Source organism: Megalobrama amblycephala, linkage group LG5, assembly GCF_018812025.1.
Source record: "Megalobrama amblycephala isolate DHTTF-2021 linkage group LG5, ASM1881202v1, whole genome shotgun sequence".
NCBI classification, from domain to species: Eukaryota; Metazoa; Chordata; class Actinopteri; order Cypriniformes; family Xenocyprididae; genus Megalobrama; species Megalobrama amblycephala.
Genome location: NC_063048.1, coordinates 1,463,846 through 1,477,735, shown reverse-complemented (window position 1 = coordinate 1,477,735; position 13,890 = coordinate 1,463,846). Strand labels below are relative to the sequence as shown.

General features: G+C 42.6%; 1 protein-coding gene across 1 annotated transcript in view; it reads left to right on the top strand.

The window, feature by feature from the left end:
* Positions 1-89: 89 nt before the first annotated feature.
* ttll5 (tubulin tyrosine ligase-like family, member 5) overlaps positions 90-13,890 on the top strand; it is a 140,511-nt gene continuing 126,710 nt past the window's right edge. The window contains 7 exon segments of the mRNA XM_048190347.1: positions 90-233; positions 754-886; positions 3,193-3,299; positions 4,245-4,327; positions 4,872-4,978; positions 13,481-13,611; positions 13,747-13,829. Coding sequence (XP_048046304.1) covers positions 825-886; positions 3,193-3,299; positions 4,245-4,327; positions 4,872-4,978; positions 13,481-13,611; positions 13,747-13,829 — 573 coding nt within the window. The 5' untranslated portion in view covers positions 90-233; positions 754-824.

Sequence of the window (13,890 nt, the reverse complement as noted above, 5' to 3'; positions counted from 1 at the left end):
TTTATATATGTGAAATAATTGAGTTAAACACATAATTAAAATTATAAATGATCTTACATGAATGTTTCTGAGTAAAATAACGCCCGTTGGTTGTTATAGTTTGACGCGCATGCGCTCATCAACGGTTGTCAGCTGGTTGTTATAGTAACAGGCGTCAGGACTTTAGCGCCGGTGTGGGCTATGGAGCTAACAGTTCACAATCACACGTAAGATCACTCACTTTACACAAACAGGTATGTTACTAATCACATTTACTATCAAACTAACTGCGTTGTGTGTCCGCAGGTCTAATGTTTTGACATTCAAACGCTTTCTTCTTATATCACAGTCTAGTTAGCTCGGTTAGCTAACAGCTAGTTCTGTCACTCACAACTAATCCCATCTAAACCACATTATATTGATTTAAACAGCGATTTATGCAAAGGTTACTTTCAGTATCAGAGCAGACAAGTTGCCTCAGATATGTAAAATAATTAAAATATATTATGAATTATGAAAGTTTTGGTTTAACCTTTTTAATTACGTATTTAAGTAACTTTGATTGCTGTCTAGTATCTTCTTAATTTGCTGCCATTTTAAATATTTTAATTTTATGTTGTTTTGACAGTTTTCTCATTATTATTGTTTTCTTATTTAGCATAATTCCTCATCCCACACAGTGCAATACAAGTATATAGTTTGATATTGATAAAGTAGAGTAAAACTGTAAAAAATGAATGTCAGCCCCTCTCATAAAGGCTTATTGTTTTGCAGATGAGTTCAGTAGATTGGAGATGAGTGCTGTCACACACACATTGAGCTGACACACACACAGACGGACGGAGATGCCAGCCGCCAGAGAACAGAAGGACGGATCGGAGGACGGATCATCTGAAGATGAGCTGGAGTGAGTGTCTTTAAGAGTATTGATCGTTTTCAGATTCACAGATGATCAGATTACAGTGAACAGGACCAGTCACTACACACAAACTACAACAAACATCTGCTGCTGCATATAGACTGATTTCTTGATTTCTCAGGGCTTATCTTGACTAAATATAGACCAGTCCGGTCTGAAATAGTAATAGTTCCTCCGGTCTGTTTTCAGTCTCTTGTGATGTTCTTAAGAGACAAAACTGGTGAAGGTCAGTTTAGATTTAGGACCCAGAGTTTACATTAGTTATCATGTGGTCATCCAAACCTGTAGGTAATTTTTTTTAGTCGTTAAAACACTTTCTTCTAGAGTGGCACGTTTTGCTGAAAAAATCCTAGTGTGATTTTGTTTTGTTTTTCTGAAAAAATTGTGATTAAGAAATACAAATAAATATAAATATGTGTGAAATACAAATATAAAAATGACTAAAAATCAAAATAATAAATATTAGGCCTACTATATTTAGTAGGGGTGTGACGAGATGAGACATGAGATAGAGTTCACCTGGATGAGATGAGATTTTTACACAGTATTTTTAAGAAATCCTCAATGACGAAGTACATGACTAGAAAAGGTCTGCAGGTGCATTTTGAAACGGTTTAACTAATAATCTTGTAATGAATGTCATTTCAGTTCTACTTTCTGAGTATGAATTATCATATGCATTAGGGATGCACCGATATGATTTTTTGGGGCCTATACCGATACCAATTTTAACAAACAATTATTGGCTGATACCGATATTTGTCACTTCCTCTCTTATTTGAAATTGTGTCATCAAAATAGATAGTATTTTGATCATGTTTTAAATAAGCAAAGTTCAAAAACACCTGCATTAAAATATACTAGCAGGTTTATTGCTGCATCATCAAATCATTTTTTTAGAGGTTAGAGTTTAGAGGTACAGAAATAAAGTAAAAAAATGTAAAATAGCACTGCATATTCTTCACTGTATAAATTAAATATATTAATCCTTCTTTATTGTAACAGACTTTATTGTGATTAATCTTCTAATTTGTTTTTGTATACATTTGAATATTTTTTGTAAGTTTAAATATGTATGAGATCTCCTTTACTAAGGGGGGACTCTTATTTTGACGGGTGTTCTAGTCTACTTCTTGTTTAGCTCTTATGGTGATTTTTTTGGAGTGAAAAGGGATGCAATACACTTTATAAAACATCAGTAAAGTTTTGGTCATCATTCAGATGGGGTCCGCTACACTTATGAAAGTTATTTAGTCAAGAATAGTGTGTGATCTTTTGTTATTTGATTAGCATTAAAGCGCATGATACTCTAAATACTCATAAAAGTTAATTTGACTGAACTAATTCCTACTCAAACCAATTAATTATTTTGAATGAATATAGATGAATTATGAGCTTTCAGAACTTCTAATTGAGGCTGTGTGACCTCCTAATTGAACTCCTTTGCACAAATTGAACATAGAAATAAACAGTACACAGTATAAGTAACAAAAATAAATAACAGTTTTCTCTTTGTGCAAACAATATGTGCAACCATATATAGGGAACCATGTATAGTGAGCATGTATATCCTTCGCCATGGTCTTGTCAGTCGTCTCGCCTTACTCTCGTCACGTGATCAGTGAACTGTGGTTCCTGCTGCACTGTGTGTGACTCTACAGCTCATGCTGGATGAGCAGAGCAGACGTTTACAATGGTTTACAATTGAAGCGACTATTATCCAAATGAATTAAATGTTTTTTTATTTCTATAAAAAAGCAAAATGACAGTGGATGCAGTGCCGCGGCGGGCACCGTAATGTAATGTAAACGTAGCGGTGCCATATTCAGTGCTGATTATGAATGACAAAATCAAGAGCACATTGCCAGTGAACACAATCACAAACCATGTGCTCACACAAAACAAACTGAACTGAAACCAAACTAGACAGGAGTGCCAGGATCCGAACACCATTCTCCGCACTTGAAACAAAGCACATAGACAAGAAGCTGAGAAGTACACACAAAGACAAGCCGATACATGAGTGTCAGGGCTCTGTCACAAAACCAAGAATAAACCAGACCGAAGTGACAGAACCCTGACATGTCTTGGCTCTGCTCACATAGATCACTTCAGGGCTGCCTAATGCTAAAGCTTGTAACAGAGTTTGTTGTTGAGTTCGCAAAACCTTTTAGTCTTTGTCTTGAGTTGTGTAATGTGACTTTGGTAATTCCTCAATATCATATAAATGTGAAATTCATCTGACAGAGGAAATAGCAGTGTTCTCTTTGCTTTAACGTGCGTTGTCTTCTTAGGAAACACCCGTGTATCGCCTGGAGTGGAGTCAGTAAAAGGATTCCCGTGTTGCTCTTCTGTGCAGAAGCCGTTGTGTCCAAAGATGTGGCCATCCGCTCTGTTGGAGGTACAGACACTGAGAATTCTTGTGTTTGATGAAGAAGGATTTATTAAATTGCAATTCAAAGAAATTCTGCAACATGAAATTATAATATCACTTTACATTTACATTATGCCTGTATAGTAGAGCTGCACGATTCTGATTCTCCCACGATTCTGAATAGACAACTAAATAAAATAACATGTAATTTATTGGAGATTCTGACATAATGTTAATTGCTGCAGTCTATTTAAAAATATTTAATTAATTGGAATTATATATATTTTAAAATGGCCGACTCCCTGATCAGTGCCCAGACAATGAGATTGAGACGCACACAAATACATTTTTTAACAGTCACTTGTCACCACCTACTGGAGTAACGGTGTAATTGATACAATCTTTATTTGAAGCATCAAATTACTTTTTTTTTAAAGGGTGATTTACTCTATTTTGATCGCTAACGTAGACGTCAGTGTTTATATCTGAACTATAAACTTTTATCTCAGTACTTCTGTGATAATATGAATGATTGTAAGACAGAAATAATGACACTGTGTGGTTGAAAAGAATGTTTGTGAAGCTATTCCACATCTATACATGACAACTGCTCTCTCTGGGTCAGATCACAGATCTGATTGTTCGCTGTATCGTACTTGTCAGATGTTTAATAGACAGAGATGAATCGTTGTCATTTAGGAATAAGATTGCATGTGTGTTTCGAGATTGCGATCTTGTAACAATTAATTGTGCTCTACTAGTAATTACTGTGCTTTACTGTACACTCACTATATATATATATATATATACTTTTCATTCACAAATCATTTTTATAGCTATATAAATAGCATGTCTAATGTTATTTAAATATCTATTAACTTTTTTTTTTTTATTGTCATTTGCTACATGCCATTTCAGTGTGACATTTTTCTTGAAGCAGTATTTCTGAAGATTTTTTTCTGTTTCTTATAGAAAAATATAACTTGGCCTTCAAGATTGTGCGTACGGAGAGTCGTCTTGTGCGTGGCATACTGGTCAATCATGGATTCCATGAGGTAGAACTGTAAACATTAGCCATGTTAGGGAATGAAATGTTAGTATACACTATATGCTGCCAGATTTAAATGCAGTGGATGAGTGGCATCCATCATCTTGGATATAGAACTGTTTTTTTTTTTTTTATTGTATTTTAATATGGTTTGCATAAACCTTTGGCAGTCTGATCAAATAGTGAGTCAAGAAAAAGAGGTTCTAAATCACATCTGATAGGACCTCAGGTTTATTTGGCACATTGGCAATGAAAGGGCAAGTCAAGCACATTGCATTGTGGGATTCCACAGAGTGTACTCTGCTTGTATACTGCACATTGGTTGATGTTATTTCAGTTCAGTTCAGTTCAGTTTAGCAACACAAGTATTAAGGATTCAAGCTGCAATTCAGCTTTTTCAGGCTAAGCTCCAATACAGTGGTCAGTGTTTATAAGGGTCTAATACAATAAAGCTCAAATGTGATGGCAATGAAAATAACTTTGGTCCTTTAAGGTATCTTTTTCATATTTTGACTTTACCCTGGCCTAAAATAACATTGTTTTCTGTTTAGGTGCACCCAAATAGCAATGATTTTAACCTGATGTGGACTGGCTCGCACCTGAAGCCCTACCTTATGCGCTCTCTACAGGATTTCCAGAAAGTCAACCACTTTCCCAGGTGTGTCTGTCATTACAGTTTTGTTCAAAAACACTTTGTTCTGAGGCTGGGTCCCATCTGAAATGGCAAACTCTGCATGTTATACAATTCACAGTTTATTTAAATAGAACAGGCATTAGCATTTTAATTAGCTATATGCCAACGAGCATAAAAATATACAGCACTAGGGTTGGGTATTGACAATTCAATTCACTGTCAAGCTCACTTTCGAGATTCAATTCACTATTGAGCTTCTCGCAGAAGCTCAAATGTGCTGCGTAATATGAGAACGAACCTCATTGGTTCTTGCTGAAGCTCAAACGTGATGCGTAACACGAGAACGAACCTCATTGGTTCATGAGGAAGCTCAAACGTGATGCGTAACATGAGAACGAACCTCATTGGTTCTTGCTGAAGCTCAAACGTTCTGCGTAACATGAGAACGAACCTCATTGGTTCATGAGGAAGCTCAAACGTGCTGCGTAACACGAGAACGAACCTCATTGGTTCATGAGGAAGCTCAAACGTGATGCGTGACATGAGAAGGAACCTCATTGGTTCTTGCGGAAGCTCAAACGTGCTGCATAACACGAGAACGAACCTCATTGGTTCTTGCTGAAGCTCAAACGTGATGCGTAACACGAGAACGAACCTCATTGGTTCTTGGGGAAGCTCAAACGCGATGCGTAACACGAGAACGAACCTCATTGGTTCTTGCTGAAGCTCAAACGTGATGCGTAACATGAGAACGAACCTCATTGGTTCTTGCTGAAGTCAAACGTGCTGCGTAACATGAGAACGAACCTCATTGGTTCTTGCTGAAGCTCAAACGTGATGCGTAACATGAGAATGAACCTCATTGGTTCTTGGGGAAGCTCAAACGTGATGCGTAACACGAGAACGAACCTCATTGGTTCTTGGGGAAGCTCAAACGTGATGCGTAACATGAGAACGAACCTCATTGGTTCTTGCTGAAGTTCAAACGTGCTGCGTAACATGAGAACGAACCTCATTGGTTCTTGCTGAAGCTCAAACGTGATGCGTAACATGAGAATGAACCTCATTGGTTCTTGCTGAAGCTCAAACGTGCTGCGTAACACGAGAATGAACCTCATTGGTTCTTGCTGAAGCTCAAACGTGCTGCGTAACACGAGAACGAACCTCATTGGTTCTTGCGGAAGCTCAAACGTGCTGCGTAACACGAGAACGAACCTCATTGGTTCTTGCGGAAACTCAAACGTGCTGCGTAACACGAGAATGGACCTCGTTGGTTCTTGCGGAAGCTCAAACGTGATGCGTAACACGAGAACGAACCTCATTGGTTCTTGGGGAAGCTCAAACGTGCTGCGTAACACGAGAACGAACCTCATTGGTTCTTGCTGAAGCTCAAACACGCTGCGTAACACGAGAACAAACCTCACTGGTTCTTGCGGAAGCTCAAACGTGATGCGTAACACGAGAACGAACCTCATTGGTTCTTGCAGAAGCTCAAACGTGCTGCGTAACGCGAGAACGAACCTCATTGGTTCTTGGGGAAGCTCAAACGTGCTGCGTAACACGAGAACGAACCTCATTGGTTCTTGCTGAAGCTCAAACGTGCTGCGTAACACGAGAACGAACCTCATTGGTTCTTGCTGAAGCTCAAACGTGCTGCGTAACACGAGAACGAACCTCATTGGTTCTTGCTGAAGCTCAAACGTGATGCGTAACATGAGAATGAACCTCATTTGGTTCTTGCTGAAGCTCAAACGTGCTGCGTAACACGAGAATGAACCTCATTGGTTCTTGCTGAAGCTCAAACGTGATGCGTAACATGAGAATGAACCTCATTGGTTCTTGGGGAAGCTCAAACGCGATGCGTAACACGAGAACGAACCTCATTGGTTCTTGGGGAAGCTCAAACGTGATGCGTAACATGAGAACGAACCTCATTGGTTCTTGCTGAAGCTCAAACGTGCTGCGTAACATGAGAACGAACCTCATTGGTTCTTGCTGAAGCTCAAACGTGATGCGTAACATGAGAATGAACCTCATTGGTTCTTGCTGAAGTTCAAACGTGCTGCGTAACACACGAGAATGAACCTCGTTGGTTCTTGCTGAAGCTCAAACGTGCTGCGTAACACGAGAACGAACCTCATTGGTTCTTGCGGAAGCTCAAATGTGCTGCGTAACACGAGAACGAACCTCATTGGTTCTTGCGGAAACTCAAACGTGCTGCGTAACACGAGAATGAACCTCATTGGTTCTTGCGGAAGCTCAAACGTGCTGCGTAACACGAGAATGAACCTCATTGGTTCTTGGGGAAGCTCAAACGTGCTGCGTAACACGAGAACGAACCTCATTGGTTCTTGCTGAAGCTCAAACACGCTGCGTAACACGAGAACAAACCTCACTGGTTCTTGCGGAAGCTCAAACGTGCTGCGTAACACGAGAACGAACCTCATTGGTTCTTGCAGAAGCTCAAACGTGCTGCGTAACACGAGAATGAACCTCATTGGTTCTTGGGAAGCTCAAACGTGCTGCGTAACACGAGAACGAACCTCATTGGTTCTTGCGGAAGCTCAAACGTGCTGCGTAACACGAGAACGAACCTCATTGGTTCTTGCTGAAGCTCAAACGTGCTGCGTAACACGAGAATGAACCTCATTGGTTCTTGCTGAAGCTCAAACGTTCTGCGTAACACGAGAATGAACCTCATTGGTTCTTGCTGAAGCTCAAACGTTCTGCGTAACACGAGAATGAACCTCATTGGTTCTTGGGGAAGCTCAAACGTGCTGCGTAACGCGAGAATGAACCTCATTGGTTCTTGCTGAAGCTCAAACGTGCTGCGTAATGCGAGAATGAACCTCATTGGTTCTTGGGGAAGCTCAAACGTGCTGCGTAACACGAGAACGAACCTCATTGGTTCTTGCGGAAGCTCAAACGTGCTGCGTAACACGAGAACGAACCTCATTGGTTCTTGCTGAAGCTCAAACGTGCTGCGTAACACGAGAATGAACCTCATTGGTTCTTGGGGAAGCTCAAACGTGCTGCGTAACACGAGAATGAACCTCATTGGTTCTTGGGAAGCTCAAACGTTCTGCGTAACGCGAGAATGAACCTCATTGGTTCTTGGGGAAGCTCAAACGTGCTGCGTAACACGAGAACGAACCTCATTGGTTCTTGGGGAAGCTCAAACGTGCTGCGTAACATGAGAACGAACCTCATTGGTTCTTGCTGAAGCTCAAACGTTCTGCGTAACATGAGAACAAACCTCATTGGTTCTTGAGGAAGCTCAAACGTGCTGCAAAACACGAGAACGAACCTCATTGGTTCACTTGAGGCAGAAGCTCAAATGTGCTGCGTAATATGAGAACGAACCTCATTGGTTCTTGCTGAAGCTCAAACGTGATGCGTAACACGAGAACGAACCTCATTGGTTCATGAGGAAGCTCAAACGTGATGCGTAACATGAGAACGAACCTCATTGGTTCTTGCTGAAGCTCAAACGTTCTGCGTAACACGAGAATGAACCTCATTGGTTCTTGAGGAAGCTCAAACGTGCTGCGTAACACGAGAACGAACCTCATTGGTTCATGAGGAAGCTCAAACGTGATGCGTGACATGAGAAGGAACCTCATTGGTTCTTGCGGAAGCTCAAACGTGCTGCATAAGACGAGAACGAACCTCATTGGTTCTTGCTGAAGCTCAAACGTGATGCGTAACACGAGAACGAACCTCATTGGTTCTTGGGAAGCTCAAACGCGATGCGTAACACGAGAACGAACCTCATTGGTTCTTGCTGAAGCTCAAACGTGATGCGTAACATGAGAACGAACCTCATTGGTTCTTGCTGAAGTTCAAACGTGCTGCGTAACATGAGAACGAACCTCATTGGTTCTTGCTGAAGCTCAAACGTGATGCGTAACATGAGAATGAACCTCATTGGTTCTTGGGGAAGCTCAAACGCGATGCGTAACACGAGAACGAACCTCATTGGTTCTTGGGGAAGCTCAAACGTGATGCGTAACATGAGAACGAACCTCATTGGTTCTTGCTGAAGTTCAAACGTGCTGCGTAACATGAGAACGAACCTCATTGGTTCTTGCTGAAGCTCAAACGTGATGCGTAACATGAGAATGAACCTCATTGGTTCTTGCTGAAGCTCAAACGTGCTGCGTAAACACGAGAATGAACCTCATTGGTTCTTGCTGAAGCTCAAACGTGCTGCGTAACACGAGAACGAACCTCATTGGTTCTTGCGGAAGCTCAAATGTGCTGCGTAACACGAGAACGAACCTCATTGGTTCTTGCGGAAACTCAAACGTGCTGCGTAACACGAGAATGGACCTCGTTGGTTCTTGCGGAAGCTCAAACGTGATGCGTAACACGAGAACGAACCTCATTGGTTCTTGGGGAAGCTCAAACGTGCTGCGTAACACGAGAACGAACCTCATTGGTTCTTGCTGAAGCTCAAAACGCTGCGTAACACGAGAACAAACCTCATTGGTTCTTGCGGAAGCTCAAACGTGATGCGTAACACGAGAACGAACCTCATTGGTTCTTGCAGAAGCTCAAACGTGCTGCGTAACGCGAGAACGAACCTCATTGGTTCTTGGGGAAGCTCAAACGTGCTGCGTAACACGAGAACGAACCTCATTGGTTCTTGCGGAAGCTCAAACGTGCTGCGTAACACGAGAACGAACCTCATTGGTTCTTGCTGAAGCTCAAACGTTCTGCGTAACACGAGAATGAACCTCATTGGTTCTTGCTGAAGCTCAAACGTGCTGCGTAACACGAGAATGAACCTCATTGGTTCTTGGGGAAGCTCAAACGTTCTGCGTAACACGAGAATGAACCTCATTGGTTCTTGGGGAAGCTCAAACGTGCTGCGTAACACGAGAATGAACCTCATTGGTTCTTGCTGAAGCTCAAACGTGCTGCGTAACACGAGAATGAACCTCATTGGTTCTTGGGGAAGCTCAAACGTGCTGCGTAACACGAGAACGAACCTCATTGGTTCTTGCGGAAGCTCAAACGTGCTGCGTAACACGAGAACGAACCTCATTGGTTCTTGCTGAAGCTCAAACGTTCTGCGTAACACGAGAATGAACCTCATTGGTTCTTGCTGAAGCTCAAACGTGCTGCGTAACACGAGAATGAACCTCATTGGTTCTTGGGGAAGCTCAAACGTTCTGCGTAACACGAGAATGAACCTCATTGGTTCTTGGGGAAGCTCAAACGTTCTGCGTAACACGAGAATGAACCTCATTGGTTCTTGCTGAAGCTCAAACGTGCTGCGTAACGCGAGAATGAACCTCATTGGTTCTTGCTGAAGCTCAAACGTGCTGCGTAATGCGAGAATGAACCTCATTGGTTCTTGGGGAAGCTCAAACGTGATGCGTAACGCGAGAATGAACCTCATTGGTTCTTGCTGAAGCTCAAACGTGATGCGTAACATGAGAATGAACCTCATTGGTTCTTGCTGAAGCTCAAACGTGCTGCATAACACGAGAATGAACCTCATTGGTTCTTGGGGAAGCTCAAACGTGCTGCGTAACGCGAGAATGAACCTCATTGGTTCTTGGGGAAGCTCAAACGTGCTGCGTAACGCGAGAATGAACCTCATTGGTTCTTGCTGAAGCTCAAACGTGCTGCGTAACGCGAGAATGAACCTCATTGGTTCTTGCTGAAGCTCAAACGTGCTGCATAACACGAGAATGAACCTCATTGGTTCTTGCTGAAGCTCAAACGTGATGCGTAACTCGAGAATGAACCTCATTGGTTCTTGGGGAAGCTCAAACGTGATGCGTAACACGAGAACGAACCTCATTGGTTCTTGCTGAAGCTCAAACGTGATGCGTAACACGAGAATGAACCTCATTGGTTCTTGGGGAAGCTCAAACGTGATGCGTAACACGAGAATGAACCTCATTGGTTCTTGGGGAAGCTCAAACGTGCTGCGTAACATGAGAATGAACCTCATTGGTTCTTGCTGCAGCTCAAACGTTCTGCGTAACACGAGAATGAACCTCATTGGTTCTTGCTGAAGCTCAAACGTGATGCGTAACACGAGAATGAACCTCATTGGTTCTTGGGGAAGCTCAAACGTGCTGCGTAACACGAGAATGAACCTCATTGGTTCTTGCTGAAGCTCAAACGTGCTGCATAACACGAGAACGAACCTCATTGGTTCTTGCTGAAGCTCAAACGTGCTGCGTAACACGAGAACGAACCTCATTGGTTCTTGCTGAAGCTCAAACGTGCTGCGTAACACGAGAACGAACCTCATTGGTTCTTGCTGAAGCTCAAACGTGCTGCGTAACATGAGAATGAACCTCATTGGTTCTTGGGGAAGCTCAAACGTTCTGCGTAACACGAGAATGAACCTCATTGGTTCTTGCGAAGCTCAAACGTGCTGCGTAACGCGAGAATGAACCTCATTGGTTCTTTGCTGAAGCTCAAACGTGCTGTGTAACATGAGAATGAACCTCATTGGTTCTTTGCTGAAGCTCAAACGTGCTGCGTAACATGAGAATGAACCTCATTGGTTCTTTGCTGAAGCTCAAACATGCTGCGTAACGCGAGAATGAACCTCATTGGTTCTTGCTGAAGCTCAAACGTGCTGCGTAACACGAGAATGAACCTCATTGGTTCTTGGGAAGCTCAAACGTGCTGCGTAACACGAGAATGAACCTCATTGGTTCTTGCTGAAGCTCAAACGTGATGCGTAACACGAGAACGAACCTCATTGGTTCTTGCTGAAGCTCAAACGTGCTGCGTAACATGAGAATGAACCTCATTGGTTCTTGCTGAAGCTCAAACGTGATGCGTAACACGAGAACGAACCTCATTGGTTCTTGCTGAAGCTCAAACGTGCTGCATAACACGAGAATGAACCTCATTGGTTCTTGGGGAAGCTCAAACGTGCTGCGTAACGCGAGAATGAACCTCATTGGTTCTTGCTGAAGCTCAAACGTGCTGCGTAACATGAGAATGAACCTCATTGGTTCTTGGGGAAGCTCAAACGTTCTGCGTAACACGAGAATGAACCTCATTGGTTCTTGCTGAAGCTCAAACGTGATGCGTAACACGAGAATGAACCTCATTGGTTCTTGCTGAAGCTCAAACGTGCTGCGTAACATGAGAATGAACCTCATTGGTTCTTGCTGAAGCTCAAACGTGATGCGTAACACGAGAACGAACCTCATTGGTTCTTGCTGAAGCTCAAACGTGCTGCATAACACGAGAATGAACCTCATTGGTTCTTGGGGAAGCTCAAACGTGCTGCGTAACGCGAGAATGAACCTCATTGGTTCTTGCTGAAGCTCAAACGTGCTGCGTAACATGAGAATGAACCTCATTGGTTCTTGGGAAGCTCAAACGTTCTGCGTAACACGAGAATGAACCTCATTGGTTCTTGCTGAAGCTCAAACGTGATGCGTAACACGAGAATGAACCTCATTGGTTCTTGCTGAAGCTCAAACGTGCTGCGTAACATGAGAATGAACCTCATTGGTTCTTGCTGAAGCTCAAACGTGATGCGTAACACGAGAACGAACCTCATTGGTTCTTGCTGAAGCTCAAACGTGCTGCATAACACGAGAATGAACCTCATTGGTTCTTGGGGAAGCTCAAACGTGCTGCGTAACACGAGAATGAACCTCATTGGTTCTTGCTGAAGCTCAAACGTGCTGCGTAACATGAGAATGAACCTCATTGGTTCTTGGGGAAGCTCAAACGTTCTGCGTAACACGAGAATGAACCTCATTGGTTCTTGCTGAAGCTCAAACGTGCTGCGTAACGCGAGAATGAACCTCATTGGTTCTTTGCTGAAGCTCAAACGTGCTGTGTAACATGAGAATGAACCTCATTGGTTCTTGCTGAAGCTCAAACGTGCTGCGTAACATGAGAATGAACCTCATTGGTTCTTTGCTGAAGCTCAAACATGCTGCGTAACATGAGAATGAACAGTTGAAACTTTATTTCATATCAAAAGTAACAAAGCAAAAAGCTCATTGGATTATTGGATGTGAGGCGCTCTAAGTAATGTTTAGTGAAGTTATATTTAAACAACATCTGAAAACAGCACAGACTAAAAGATTGATCTTTAATGTCCTTTTTCTTACAGGTTTTCTTGTTAGACAGCGTAATTGTTCTGATTACCATTTGGAACAGCCTTCGTGTTGTGGCGCACCAGTGATTTGTGATACGTTTCTTTCACCCGAATGTTGCAGGTGTTCAACCAAACACTAGTTTGTGGTGTGCAGTGCGTTTCCCTCAATGGTAATATGTTACCAAAGTCACACACACTTTCACTCAGCAACAACAACGTCGACACCACCGGCCTTCCAAGTGGGCGGATGGCATGTATTCATTGGCAGTTTGAGCCGAGTACATTTTGTTTGGAAGAAACAGCGCAATAGATCAAACCGAACATGCGCTGCCACTGTGGTGTTATTTCAAGGGTTTATGTTCCCCTCGCTATCTCAGATGCTAACCTCATCCTCAGCACTTACGGTCAATGTTCCCGTTGCTTTCCAGGTCGTACGAGCTCACACGGAAAGACCGGCTCTACAAAAACATCCAGAGGATGCAGCAAACCCATGGCTTTCAAAACTTCCACATCGTACCCCAGACCTTTGTGCTTCCTGCCGAGTACCAGGAATTCAGCAGTGAGTGGGCACCCCTCTGTCCAGTCAGCACTCAGAGAGTGTTTGGCTATTAACATAAACAACATCAATAAGAAAGATGTGTTTGCTTCTCTGCTGGGCTTTAATAACACTCTCTCTCTCTGTCCTCATTCTCAGGCTCATTCAGCAAAGATAAGGGCGCGTGGATCATCAAACCTGTGGCGTCCTCCAGGGGCAGAGGCATCTACCTGGTCAGCAATGTAAGTGATTAAGGAAGAGTTGGAAATTTTTGGGGGGCTTGGGACAAAAATGCCACTAAAA